The sequence below is a fragment of the Lithobates pipiens genome, unplaced genomic scaffold (genome assembly GCF_037356315.1).
Source record: "Lithobates pipiens isolate NorthernLeopardFrog02 unplaced genomic scaffold, aLitPip1_a1.2 Scaffold_16, whole genome shotgun sequence".
NCBI classification, from domain to species: domain Eukaryota; kingdom Metazoa; phylum Chordata; class Amphibia; order Anura; family Ranidae; genus Lithobates; species Lithobates pipiens.
Genome location: NW_027507748.1, coordinates 585,054,083 through 585,068,994, shown reverse-complemented (window position 1 = coordinate 585,068,994; position 14,912 = coordinate 585,054,083). Strand labels below are relative to the sequence as shown.

The window sequence follows — 14,912 nt, the reverse complement described above, 5'->3', positions numbered from 1 at the left end:
GTGTGTTTGTTTGTGTTTTTTCCCTACCCCGAGCATACCAAACCGCCAGCTCAACATTATGTTTGTGACTCATAGCTTCAGCGGTTTTCCTTTTTCTTGTCTGATATTTATATTCACGCCAAGTTCATAAATGGCTTCCCCTGGAGCGTCCCCTGGCGGCTGGCGGCGAGAAACGCTGACTTCCGGTGAGGGCGGGTTGATAGCAGCGCGCGCCTCCTTCCCTCCCCCCTCCCAGAGCAGCAGAGGCAGCAGCAGAAGCCGCAGCTCCCGCCAGCCCCTCCCGCCGTCGCCATTCCTCGCCCGCCCGGCTCTCTCCTTCCCTCCCTCCCCGGGGCCCCCTTCGCCTCCGGATCGTTCCTTCCTCCCCATTCCTCCCTTGTTTTTCCTCCCCCCCTTCTCCCTTCCCTCCCCGGTCTCCGTCCCGCTCTTGCCCTCTCTCCACCTCGTCCAGCGTGAAGGTAAGCATCGCTCTCTATCCACTCCCTTCCCGGCTTTGTTGTCAGGACAGCGACGGGGCTCATAGGCCTCAGGCCGGCCATGTGAGGGGACCGCACTACTCCCCCCTCCATGGCCGCTCCACCTTAACCCTTCACAGAACAGGGCCACACCACGTGACCGGACTCGGGCCTGCCAATGGAGGTCACACGCCGGGACCTGCCTGCTCCTAGGGGAGGGTCGGGGGCATGTAAACAAGGCCTCTCCTCTCGCACACAGCCCGGAGTACAGTGCAAGGTCGCCGCCTCCTCTTGGGGGGCCTGGATGAGTGCTGTGTACAGATCCACACAACACATGGCTCTGGGCACACCCATTATCCGAGGACCTGGCCGCCACACCTGGGGGGTGTGTTATGTACAGGATCCACATGGCTGTCACATTGTGCGACCTGTGTGTGTAAGATCACACACCTGGGCTGGCCCTATCCATTGTAGGTAGGCTCACGCACCTGGGCTGGCCCTATCCATTGTAGGTAGGCTCACGCACCTGGGCTGGTCCTGTCTATTGTAGGTAGGATCGCACACACCTGGGCTGGCCCTATCCATTGTAGGTAGGATCGCACACACACCTGGGCTGGCCCTATCCATTGTAGGTAGGATCGCGCACACACACCTGGGCTGGCCCTATCCATTGTAGGTAGGATCGCGCACACACACCTGGGCTGGCCCTATCCATTGTAGGTAGGATCGCACACACACACCTGGGCTGGCCCTATCCATTGTAGGTAGGATCGCGCACACACACCTGGGCTGGCCCTATCCATTGTAGGTAGGATCGCGCACACACACCTGGGCTGGCCCTATCCATTGTAGGTAGGATCGCGCACACACACCTGGGCTGGCCCTATCCATTGTAGGTAGGATCGCACACACACCTGGGCTGGCCCTATCCATTGTAGGTAGGATCGCACACACACCTGGGCTGGCCCTATCCATTGTAGGTAGGATCGCACACACACCTGGGCTGGCCCTATCCATTGTAGGTAGGATCGCACACACACCTGGGCTGGCCCTATCCATTGTAGGTAGGCTCACGCACCTGGGCTGGTCCAGTCTATGGTAGGCTCACGCATCTGGGCTGGTCCCGTCTATGGTAGGATCACACATCTGGGCTGGTCCCGTCTATGGTAGGATCACACATCTGGGCTGGTCCCGTCTATGGTAGGATCACACATCTGGGCTGGTCCCGTCTATGGTAGGATCACACATCTGGGCTGGTCCCGTCTATGGTAGGATCACACATCTGGGCTGGTCCCGTCTATGGTAGGATCACACATCTGGGCTGGTCCCGTCTATGGTAGGATCACACATCTGGGCTGGTCCCGTCTATGGTAGGATCACACATCTGGGCTGGTCCCGTCTATGGTAGGATCACACATCTGGGCTGGTCCCGTCTATGGTAGGATCACACATCTGGGCTGGTCCCGTCTATGGTAGGATCACACATCTGGGCTGGTCCCCTCTATGGTAGGATGGGACCAGTAGGAAACTGGCTCTGAAGTCAAATCACTTTGCTACGGGTTTGCCTTAGTCAAGATGTTGGTGCTAATTGAAAAATCGGCTTGGGGGAGGATGCCTAGACAGGTAAGCGTCCTAAAATGAAAACTCTGCATCTACAGTATTTGTAGGTACTGAGTTTTATTTTTTTCTGAAGAAGCCTAGAGCTCCTCTTTAAGCTGTTACAGAAATGTATTACCTTCTAACTGCTACACTTACATGAATTTCCTCTGAAAAACAGACATGCTGGTGAAAATAACGGGGGAGAGCCTAAAAATTAATGCAAGCATCAAATCTAGGAATTGATGAGCTGAAATGTTTGGTTTTTATACAGCCTTAATGGCACCCAACACATCTGCTACAGAGCAGCAGGTTTTGCTTGCTGGTGGGATAAACGGGCAATTATGCACACGTTCCTGACCTGCACAAGTGTGAACATTGCCAAATACAGCAAGGAGTACAGAACGTGAAACAAAAATCCAAGATTTTGTGTGCATACATGTTTATGTATCTTTATGCATATATACACACATATACTGCAACACTGACAATGAAGGAGTTTTATCTGTTTACACAGGTCTTCATGGAACATTTTAGGCTCCAATCACACTTATGCGATTTGTCATGTAACTTTGGACATAAGTCACAGCCTATTCTATTCGTTGGACCCCGTTCAGATCAGTTCTTGCCCTACTTTGTTTGAACTTTATACTCCCTGGACATGAGTCGCACTGGAAATTGTGCATCTCTGGGGTCACGCAAGTGTGAACGGAGCCTTAGGATCTTTCTTTCAACACAATCCTGAGAATAAACATCAGTAAATTGTGTCCACAGCAACTGGCCCTTCAAGGTCATCTGTCACATTCTCCTTGTGATGGGGGGGTGGTGGTGTGCAACAATTTGGGTCCAGATGAGTGTTGTACACTGATCTTGGAGTCTGCAAAATAGAGCTCCTGGCTCTGGTCGCACCCATGTCCTTCAGTGTGATAATGTGGTCCACATGGCTGTTGTATGTCCTGTACATGCTGTGTGTATTTTTTTTATTCACCTGGATCTGTATCCACACCTGTATCAAGTCTGCGTATGCAGATATGTTGGAGCCCCCCTGTTTACTTCAGTCACATGTCTTTTGATGAATGTGAAGATAATACCGATAGGGAATTTAAAGCTGAATGCCGGAAAACCTAAAACCCCTCTCAGTGAGGCTGTGCATTAGTTTGAACTAATTTTTTCCAAAAAATGCTGACAGGCAAGGGTTGTGGAACAAGAGACCCTAGTGTTCTCTTCTGTCATAAATGCCCAACCCCTGCCTGTCAGCGGGTAATGTGATCTGAGCCGCATAGATCAGACCACATTTATGTGGCTGTGTGCCATGGTGATGTGACATCAGACAGGTCAATCAAGCAGCCAAAGAGACCGTACCTGGAAGTATAACTGGACAAAGATGGAAGTTCCTGGGAATGGTGACTCTGCAGCGCTAGAGGGCTCCATTTGACGAGTGTCATAATGTGTGCTAGTATCTATTACCTAGGGGTACATTATGACTTAGACCTGGATTTAAAGTTTTTTGTCTTTTACTTTAAAGGAGAAGTTCACCTTTTTAAAAATAAAAAAATAGTACGGGTTTCACCCTGAACGTGTTTCTGAAGGTTAACATTCTTTCAAGGGGTATCCAAAACACATTGTATCGTTTTGGATGTATCTAAAAACAGAAACTATAGGAATCAATGGGGGCTGCTCACAGCTGTCTACAAACAAAAATGTGCACTGAATTTAGCTGCTTACGAAAGTAGGACTTTTTGCACATTTTACACAGACTCTTCTGCTAGATCTGTCAGCAAGTACCTGCATTAATGCAGAAAATGCACCTGTTTTTGTGACTGAAGCTTAAAGTGGTTGTATGGTCAATTTTTTAACTTTTACCTACAGGAAAGCCTATAATAAGGCTTACCTGTAGGTAAAAAAAATATCTCCTAAACCTGTACGGTTTAGGAGATATTCCCCTCGGTATGCGCCGCTGACTGCAGCGGCGCATGCGCACAAGGGGGTTCTCGCCGTGAAAATCCGGCAGCGCTCGTCCGGCCGGACTGAAATCTCCCGCGCGCATGCGCGGGAGTGACGATATCGCGGCTCCGGCCACTCACAACGACGGAGCCGCGATACCCAGAAGAGAAGCAGAGGGAGCGTGTCAGCTCCCTCGGCGTGGATCGGGCCAGATGTCGGGGCCTCGTTCTAAGGTAAGTATTTCATAATGAGCTAGTATGCGGTGCATACTAGCTCATTATGCCTTTTGCTTTGCAGGTTTAAAAAAAATAAATAAAATTTGCGGGTTTACTACCGCTTTAAAGCAGTATTGCTTACCTGATCTCTGCTCCCACAGGCGCCTCTGTACTGCTAGACTGGTCCCCTCAGCTTTTTCTCCCCTGCATTTCCATGATCTAAGTTCCTCTGTCAAGATTGATGCAGTGTCCATAGCCCTGCATTAGAAGTAAGGGTACCGAGGGTCAGTACTGTCTGCCACTGGATCAGGCAAGTAAACAAACAGTTATCCCTTGCAGTGTGGGGGCAGCTCACTGCAAGGTAGGACTTTTCTGGTTTCCCAAAGTTCACCTTTAACATTCATTTGAGTTTGGGCAATTGGCGCTATGCCCAGCTGACCCCCCCAACTTCTGTGATTGCCTCCTCAAACTTGCACAGATTATCCTCCTGACATTGTCATGTTGATGTCGGTCTGCACATGGTCTTGCAGTTCAAGGGTAATAGGTGGCGCCTGCAGTTTTGGCTCGTGTCCAGGCTTAAGTTGTCACAGGCTATTTCCAGAGCAGCTTCTAAACTGGTCCTAATTGCTAGGATGTAATTAATTTTACATCCCTATGCTGCCTGTTAAAATGGATAACCAGTTATAAGTTTTGTTGAATCCTTCGTTTATACTTTCACCTATAGAATTTTTTTGCTTAAGTTTTTTTTTTTTTTGTGACTCTCAACCTCCATATGTGCCACAAGGCACAGTGCCGGGATCATGCTGCTTTATAGTGCATGCTGGCAGAGGCGCATTCTTTAAGTTCGGGTCAAATCATGGCTGTGGCTGAAAATTCAGTATTACATATAACTTGTGACCAGATTTTGGTTTCCAGGATATTGGGCGGTTCTATTTGTGTGAAAGATATGGTGGGTACTTTTGTAGCGGTATTAAACTTCTTTTTTTTTTTTGTTTACTATATAAGATGCTGTGGGCAAGAATTCCTTTTACTTCCCCCAAATGCTCGTCTGTACTTTGATTGTAGGAGGGGCTCCTTGGCTTGTAGGGTCCTACGGAGTCTTTCTGGTGTCATCCTTTCATGCAAACCCCTGGGAATAATGGCTGATGTGGATAAGCTGCTTGAACCAATTGGCACAAGCTGATGGAGAGTAAGATGCCCTTGCTGCACCTTATTAAAAGCAGCTTGCTCAGGGGCACTTTGTCTATTTGGGACACATGATCTTGGGATTTTGAATGTAGAGGTGACTAAGTTTAGGAAAGTGGCATATATGGACCCAGAGGCTGTGCTTGTAGCCTTAGTGTTTTTGGAGGGGTATTAAAGCAGGAGTAAGCTTCACTTTTACCTACAGGTAAATTTATAAAGCTTACCTGTAGGTAGAATGAATATTCCCTAAATGTGCACCGTTTGGGAGGTGTTCGCGTGTTGTAGCTGGGGATGTTGATAGCGAATGTGTACTGCACGCTGAGTTGAGGGCATACTGAATGTGCTATCGAGCACTGTGCCGCACCTGTGCACATGCGCAGGAGTGAGGTCATTGCACCATGGCCATTCAAATGGCTAGGACCCACGAACCCCAAAGGAAGACCAGGTAAAGATGGAAGACCTATCAGTGGTGACGGCGTTCCACTGTGAGATCAGTTTTACAGGTAAGTCTTTCATAATGTACTAGTATGTGATGCATACTAGCACATTATGCCATTAACTTGCGGGGGGAGGTTTCTTCCAGGACTTGACTAACACTTTAAATGTACTACATTTGTAAATACTGATGCGTTTACAAATATAGAAGAAAATATTTTTTATTACTACTTTAAGGGCCAATTCACACCAGAGCATGTTAACTTAAAGTGGTGTTAAAGGCAGAAGGTTTTAATGCGTAAAGATGAGAACCTGTGCAGCAGCCACCCTCCAGCACCCCCTAAAACATACCTGTGCCCATCGTTCTCCAGCGATGTCCACGAGTGCCTTAGCCATCTGAGACGCTCCTCCTGATTGGCTGAGACACATAAGCGGTGTCATTGGCTCCTGCGTCAGTCAGCCAATCAGGAGACAGAGGGCGTGGGGCCTCTCTGCCTGATTCTAAAACATGAAACGTTATTGCAAAAACTTTGAAAGACTCACTGCAAAGCTGCTGGTGTTTTTATAACGTTATTTTAACATCCAGTGTGCATGGAGCCTAAAACTTTCACTCTGCTAAAAAGTTATTTTAATTGGATCTGATTTTTGTATTTTGTGCCTCCTAATTGTACTGCTATGCAGCAGCAAACAAAGCTTGCTCTGTTTCTCTTGTCAGTAGTGGAATGCAATTTGCTACTTTCTAGTAATTGTGAACATTCTGTGCTGAGAATTGGGTTAAAGGAGTTGTAAAAAAAAAAAATTCTGCCTTTTATCTTAATGTACTTAATGCATTAACATAAACCTGTGTAGCAGACTCTGCAGCACCCAGTTACTTGAGCCATTTCTCTCTCCAGCAATGTCCACAAGTGTCTAAGCTGTCCTGGACACTCCTGATTGGCTGAGACACAGCAGCAGTGCCGTTGGCTCCTGTGGCAGTCAGAGAGGGGGTGGTGCCAGGTCTGGCTCTGTATGAATGAGTACATGGAGCTTTGGCGCCCCCATAGAGAGCTGCTGTCTGAGGGGGCACTTGATAGGAGAGATGAACAAGAGGATCTGGGCTTCTCTGTGCAAAACCACTGCACAGAGGGGGAAAGTATAACCTGATTTTTTTTTTTTTAACAAGATTTTACAATCCCTTTCACGTTACTAAACTCAACAGTAAAATCGGTCTGTATATGCTGCATAGCATGCTTATTATACCCATTGTGGAATTTAAAGGGTTAATCCTCTGCTTTGTGTAAAAAGGCTGTTTTATCCTGTATGTATAGATCATCCCATTCCTGCACTGTCCATCTGGGCAAGGCCAGTTAACACAGGCAGAGTAGCTGACCTGCACATGCTCAGTTGTGTCTTATGCTGGAGAGAACATGCTTGTTCTCAGATAGCCAGGTCACATGATATCTACATTACATGTGGGCATGTTTACAGCCTGTAGTGAAAATCTCCTCCTTCCTGATCTCTCAGCACTGGATAAACTGGAGTTTATCATGTAACACTGCTATACAGATCATCTATTCTAAAAGGTATCTAGTGGCAGTATTTTAACCACTTGCCGCCTGCCCGATAACACTGCGGCATAGTGGTTTCAAAATCCTGACCGGAAATGAAAACCCGGTGGTGTGCATTGTGTCGATGGTTGCGGGGTGTCAGTCTGCCACCCTGCAACTATGATCTCGGTAAAGAGTCTCCGACGGAGACTCTTTACCACGTGATCAGCCGTGTCCAATCACGGCTGATCACAGTGTAAATAGGAAGAACCGGTGATCGGTATGTCACCCTAGACCACAATGGATGCCAGTCAGTGCCCATAATGGGCATCACTGATTGGCATGGATTGTTTGGCACTGGCATTCATTAGTACAGTATAATACAATGCTGCCTATCAGTGCCCGTCTGTGGCGCTTATCCATACCCATCCATGCCAATTTGTGCCGCCCATCAGTGCCACTTCATTGGTGCCGCCTTATCAGTGCCCATCAGTGTAGCCTTATCAGTGCCCATCAGTGAAGGAGAAAACTTACTTATTTACAAAGTTTTGAAACTGAAACAAAAAAAAAACATATATTTTTTTCAAAATTTTTGGTATTTTATTTTTTTAGCAAAAAATAAAAACCGTAGGTGATCAAATACCACCAAAAGAAAGCTCTATTTGTGGGTAGGAACAAAATGATAAAAATTTCATTTGGGTACAGTGTAGCATGACCGCGCAATTGTCATTCAAAGTGCGACAGAGCTGAAAATTGGTCCAGGCAGGAAGGTGTTTAAGTGCCCGGTATTGAAGTGGTTGATGTAAAAAGATTTATAGACGGGGCCCAGATGAAATATTTTCATATTACTGGGTTTAGTAACACTTTAACTTGTTAAATTTTCTTTCTCACCTTAATGCTTTTTTGCCATCTTTGTTTTAGGGCTCATGCACGTCAGAATGTGGTGTCCTGTGTGCATTCTCAATACTGTGTTCAAATTGCACTGGGTGCGCAATCTACTGCAGGTGTCCTGTTCTTAATTATTCCCCAAATGCAAACGCACAATTTTTTATTTATTTTTTTACCTTCATGCATAGAATCCATGAAGGTAAAAAAACCTTCAACCACAAAAACCACTTTAAAATGGGAATGCCACAGATCTCTTGAAATTTTGGCCTCCAGGGATTCTAGCTAGACTTCTAATGTGTAGGCATTAATTTGTATTGTAGGTTTATAGCTTGTTTAGTGCTATGACTGGTTTTCTTTCATGTAGATGTGGCTCATTTCATCCAGTGCTAGTTCTAATTGATGGGGCATTGAGGGCTTTACCCTCTAGCAACCCTTGTCCTCTGATCTTTTTGTACTGAACAGATCTTGTGACTGACATTTTACTCAGGCACTGTTCTCAAGTGACTGTATTCAGTAATGTTGTAGTGGCTTAGATGCTGGGCAGCTTCCAGTGCTGGCGTTAAAAAGTGGTGTGATTTTTCTTTCAAGAGGATAGTCTGAAATCTGTGCGCTACATGTGGTGTGCCTGCATAGTCAGAGATCAAATGCTCTTAACCACTTTCAGACCGGACCATTTTGCTGGTAAATGACCAGAGGTCTTTTTACACTTTGGCACTGCGCTGCTTTAACTGGTAATTGCGCGGTCATGCAATGTTGTACCCAAACAAAATTTGCGTCCTTTTCTTCCCACAAATAGAGCTTTCTTTTGATGGTATTTGATTGCCTCTGCGATTTTTATTTTTTGCGATATAAACGTAAAAAGACCGCAAATTTTGAAAAAAAATGATATTTTCTACTTTTTGTTATTAGAAAAATCCAATAAACTCAATTTTAGTCATACATTTAGGACAAAATGTATTCAGCCACATGTCTTTGGTAAAAAAAAAGTCAATAATTGTATATTTATTGGTTTGCGCAAAAGTTGTCACATCTACAAACTAAGGTACGTTTTCTGGAATTTACGCAGCTTTTAGTTTACGACTGCCTATCTCATTTCTTGAGGTGCTAAAATGACAGGGCAGTACAAAACCCCCCCAAATGACCCCATTTTGGAAAGTAGACCCCCTAAGGAAATTGATAAGAGGCATGTTGAGCCCATTGAATATTTTATTTTTTTGCCTCAAGCGATTGAATAATGACAAAAAAAAAATTTTTTTTTTTTTTTTACACAAAGTTGTCACTAAATGATATATTGCTCACACATGCTATGGGCGTATGTGAAATGACACCCCAAAATAAATTCTGCTGCTTCTCCTGAGTACGGGGATACCACATATGTGGGACTTTTTGGGAGCCTAGCCGCGTACAGGGCCCCGAAAACCAAGCACCGCCTTCAGGCTTTCTAAGGGCGTAAATTTTTGATTTCACGCCTCACTACCTATTACAGTTTTGAAGGCCATAAAATGCCAAGATGGCACAAAACCCCCACAAATGACCCCATTTTAGAAAGTAGACACCCCAAGCTATTTGCTGAGAGGCATGTTGAGTCCATGGAATATTTTATATTTTGCCACAAGTTGCGGGAAAATTACAAACTTTTTTTTTTTTTTTTTTTTTTCACAAAGTTGTCACTAAATGATATATTGCTCATGCATGCCATGGGCATATGTGAAATGACACCCCAAAATAAATTCTGCTGCTTCTCCTGAGTACGGGGATACCACATATGTGGGACTTTTTGGGAGCCTAGCCGCGTACGGGGCCCCGAAAACCAAGCACCGCCTTCAGGCTTTCTAAGGGCGTAATTTTTTGAGTTCACTTCTCACTACCTATTACAGTTTTGAAGGCCATAAAATGCCAAGATGGCACAAAACCCCCACAAATGACCCCATTTTAGAAAGTAGACACCCCAAGCTATTTGCTGAGAGGCATGTTGAGTCCATGGAATATTTTATATTTTGCCACAAGTTGCGGGAAAATTACAAACTTTTTTTTTTTTTCACAAAGTTGTCACTAAATGATATATTGCTCACGCATGCCATGGGCATATGTGAAATGACACCCCAAAATAAATTCTGCTGCTTCTCCTGAGTACGGGGATACCACATATGTGGGACTTTTTGGGAGCCTAGCCGCGTACGGGGCCCCAAAAACCAAGCACCGCCTTCAGGCTTTCTAAGGGCGTTACAGTTTTGAAGGCCATAAAATGCCAAGATGGCACAAACCCCCCCCCCCAAATGACCCCATTTTAGAAAGTAGACACCCCTAAATTTAGGGGTACACTAGTGAGACTAGGTAATAAATGGCGGGTGCCCTGAAACTATAAAAAAATAACTAACCAACCAGCGTCACCTGTAACAGTTATATGGTGATCACTGGTGAAAGGGTTAACTAGGGGGCAATCAGGGGGCTTTATGCGGTAGTATATGGGGGTCCCTGGCGCTATAAAAAGCTGCGGCGAACCTAAATACCTACCTGCCTAACTAGCGTCACCTGTGACACTAATACGGCGATCAGAAAAATGATCGCTTATTAGGCTGGGTTCACACTGGAGCGATGCGGAAACGCCGCGAATCCGCGGCGGGTTCCCGCATCGCATGCCTCCCGGCGGCAGTTCACACTGCCCTATGCGAACTGCTGGGAGTGTCAGTGAAATGTTACTGACACCCCCAGATCAGTTCGCATATCGCAGTGCGATCTGCAAACTCGGATCGCATGGTGTGAACACCCATGCGATCCGATTCTGCTGCGGGCCAAAAAAAGGGTCCCGTGCGAATTTGCGGCGGGTGCGGCGGGTGTGGCGGGTGCGGCGGGTGCGGCGAATGGCTGAACTCGAATCGCACAGAGATCGGATGTGATTTGCACTGCAGTGCGGTGCGAATCACATTCGTTCTCATAAACCGCTGCAATGTGAACCCAGCCTTAGTGACACTGGCGACGGGGGGTGATCATGGGGTTAAACCTTTATTGGGGGGGTTAGGGGGGTACATTAGAACTAAAGGGGGCTAACCCTAACTGCCCTAACAGTTATTACAGTCACAAATGACACCAATGCAAAAAAAAAAAAAAAAAAAAAAAAATGACATTGGTGTCACTGTGACTGGGGGGCAGGGGTAATTGGGGGGGTGATCGGGGGGTAAAGGGGGGGTGTGAGTGTGCCTGGCATGTTCTACTGTGTGTGGGATGTGTTGGTGCAACTCACTGATCCGCTCTCCTCCGTGTCGGAACGAAAAATACCGACACGGAGGAGAGAATACATCACTTCCTCTCCTGTGTTTACATTACAGGAGAGGAAGTGATGTCACCGGGGATTTCCATTCGTCGGGAGCGATCGCGAGGGGGTGGCCATGAATGAATGGCCGTCCCCTCGTCCGGGATCGCTCCCGAACGAAAACCGACCGCCGCAGGCACCGGGCGGGGGCCCGATCGGGCCCCCGACCCGCGGGAGGCAAAACACGTACATCTACGTGCTTATGCCTGCCCGTGCCATTCTGATGACGTAGATCGGCGTTAGGCGGTCGGCAAGTGGTTAAAGGGTTTAACTTCTTTGTATGTGGGTAACCTCATCCACAAATTAAGAAATGTTATGTAAATCCTTTCATGCGCTTCTGTTTAATACAACTGTCATATTAAATTTGAAAAACAATTACACACCAGCCATGCCTATTGATGTTTTAGGTAAGGTTAAAAAAAAGAACCTGCAGCTGCTTTGGAGTAACTTTAGGCTTATCATACCCATCCTGATCTGACTACATAATATCTTTACAATCACTTATGGCATGTGTTATGGCATAGTGCCATTAATATGGCAACGCTTCAGTTGGCAAAAACTTTAGCTGCATTGGAAAATGCAGGTAGAATGAGCACAACATGGAATGACATTCTTTTTCTATCCTTGGACCTAGGAGAGGGGGATGGGTGCAATAAGTAGTTGGGGGAGAAAATGATTTTGTGTACTTTTTTAACCATGTGAGCACATGGCCAGCATTGTTATTGAGGCAATCTTTAGTGAGGAATATGTAGGCTGCCATTGTTGACCTTAAAATGCTGGTAATCAAGCTATTTGACAAGATGAAGTGAAGGTGGAACTGCTGAAATACCTTGTTGCTGGTAAATGGTATTGAAGCCGTTGGCATGACAGCCAGGGAACTAACATTCCAACATATTGTAAAATGAGTGTTTGTTTTTATTTTTTTTCCATACTGTGATTGGAGACTTCACATTCTACTTTTAGCTTCTCCGAAAGATGACTCCACTAAATTTCTTTTGTCTGCTCCCTCTTCTCCTGCTTCACAAAATGAAGCCATTGTCTGTGATCTACAAACTGATACATGGGTGGAAACTGCCCTACAAAATTTTATAAAATATGGGCACCCTGGGTGGAAGCTAGAGGTTTGACACTCTGATCAACTTCTATAGCAGCGATGGACCAGTGGATTGGTGCATTGGTTTCTGGTCCAGACCTAACAGTGTACCAGCTACAACTTTGGCATCCTCTTTTCCTGTTCCCCATTTCTCCCTGGATTCTCAAACTTTCCCTCTTGATTTGCTTTTTGCCTTTGGTGGGACTGTGTATATGAAGAATCTTGCACTGTAGTTGATGCCTAGATTTTTGATAACCATGGTTAAGCTTTTGAAGACCAGTGATGTATACCCCTCAGATTTGTATGGACAGGAGTTTATTAGGTGTACATTTTCTGTGTCTTTGTGCCACGTAAGTCTTTTTAATTCAATTTTCTTCATTAAAAAAAATAAAATAAAGGTGGAGACATGACTACAGCAGTGGGATCTGAGACCCACAGCACTTACATGTGGTGCTGCCAGGAATCATCCTGTCATGTAAACTGAGCACAATTGCCTTCACAGGTTTACAGAAACAAAACATTCCTCTCCCTCAGAAGCAAGGATTTTTACCTATTCCCTTCAAATCAGAGTTGGACTTTAAACTCAGTGCTAATGCAGCACATCTAGCATTCCTATGATTCATTGGTTATAATGAAATTTGAGCCCTGAATTGTATTAAATTGAGCCAAGTCCATTTGTCTGTTATTGTAATGACCGTGTGCAATGATGGTTATTCATAGCTTACTGTGTCTTGCAAGTGTCAATTTTTTTTTTTGTTTTTCTTCCAGTCTTGTCTTATCTTGTGACCAAAGACTACCTTTACATCTTCTGACTATTGCCCTGATCTAACAGAACTAGTTTCACTATGGACACCGGTGTTATTGAAGGAGGCCTGAATGTTACCCTCACAATCAGACTCCTGATGCATGGAAAGGCAAGTATGATTCTAATTTCTAAACTACTGGTACAAGTGAGTATTTATGGTTTTAATGTATAAAATGCATCCTTTCAGACTCTCTATGATACTTTTTGGCTCTAAAAGCCACAATTAGGCCTCTCCGGTTTGTTTCAATTTGTAGGATCCTGGCTTCCTAGAAGTAACCGTAAAGTGGTTCCAAAGGCATAATGTGTTTTTTTTTTTTTTTTTTTGTTCCCATGTATTAAAGAGGAAGTAAACCCTGATGGGTTTACTTCCTCTTTCATTCCCTGCAAAGGCAAAGCATAATGGACTACTATGCATCGCATAGTAGCCCATTATGTGTCACTTACCTGACACAGGAGCCAGCGAAGTCGCCGCTGTCACCTGTAGTCCGCCGCATCCATCTTGCTGGTGGCGTCTTGCAGCTCCGCCGCTGTCATTCGGCGAAGCCGCCACTCCCGCGCATGCGCACGGGAGTCGACATGCGCGGCAGCTTCATTCTTGGAAATGCCACGCTCAGTGCGCCTGCGCGCCGCTGTCTACGGCGCATGCGCTGTAGACAGCGGTGCCCGTTTTCGGGCAAATATCTCCTAAACCATATAGGTTTAGGAGATATTGCTTGGACCTACAGGTAAGCCTTAATCTAGGCTTACCTGTAGGTCAAAGTGGTTTGTAAGGGTTTACAACCACTTTAAGGTAAATAACCTGAATGCAGCTCCCCTTATACTTGAGCCTATGCTAAATCCAACAAAGTGCATTACAGCAGTGGCTCCTCTCCAGGTCTCATTGGCTCAGACATGAGGGGCGGGGCCAAGCCACGCTCTGTATGAACACTGTCCAGGAAAAGTCAATCAAGGCTGCTTTGTGCAAAACAATTGCACAGAGCAGGCAAGTATACTGTTAAAAAAACAAAAAAAAAACTTTTGGGACCTCATTCACACAGGGAGAGTTATCTTTACTGCTGTTTTTAGCAGTTTTTTTTTTTTCTCCCTTTTTTAAAAATGCCTCCATGTTCTGTCTGTCCGCTGTGCGAATCATTAAATTGCGATCTCGACCCCGTCACGATTTAATCTGGCTTTTCCACGATTCATTCATGTAACAAGTGCAGAGCCATTCTCTGCTTACTCACAGCTGCCAAAACAAAAAATCTGGCAAATGTTTATCAATATTGCTGAGATGAAAGGGAACTTTGGGCTGCATTCACACCTGAGCATTTTTAGTTTGCAAAATCCCATTCATTTAAATGGCCCTGTTCACATCTGAGCGTTTTTGTAGCCTGAAGTCAAAGTACATGAGCTGCTTTTTGGGCAGATTACAGCAGTTTTTCTGCTTTTTATATTGGTGACCTATTTGACCTGTGCAAAAT

At 45.5% G+C, this 14,912-nt stretch overlaps 1 protein-coding gene across 1 annotated transcript in view; it reads left to right on the top strand.

Annotated features, from left to right (window-relative positions):
- Positions 1 to 213: 213 nt before the first annotated feature.
- Positions 214 to 14,912, top strand: part of PCBP2 (poly(rC) binding protein 2) — a 48,172-nt gene continuing 33,473 nt past the window's right edge. Inside the window, exons 1-2 of the mRNA XM_077483843.1 lie at positions 214 to 458; positions 13,416 to 13,561. Coding sequence (XP_077339969.1) covers positions 13,493 to 13,561 — 69 coding nt within the window. The 5' untranslated portion in view covers positions 214 to 458; positions 13,416 to 13,492. The remainder of the gene's footprint in view (positions 459 to 13,415; positions 13,562 to 14,912) is intronic.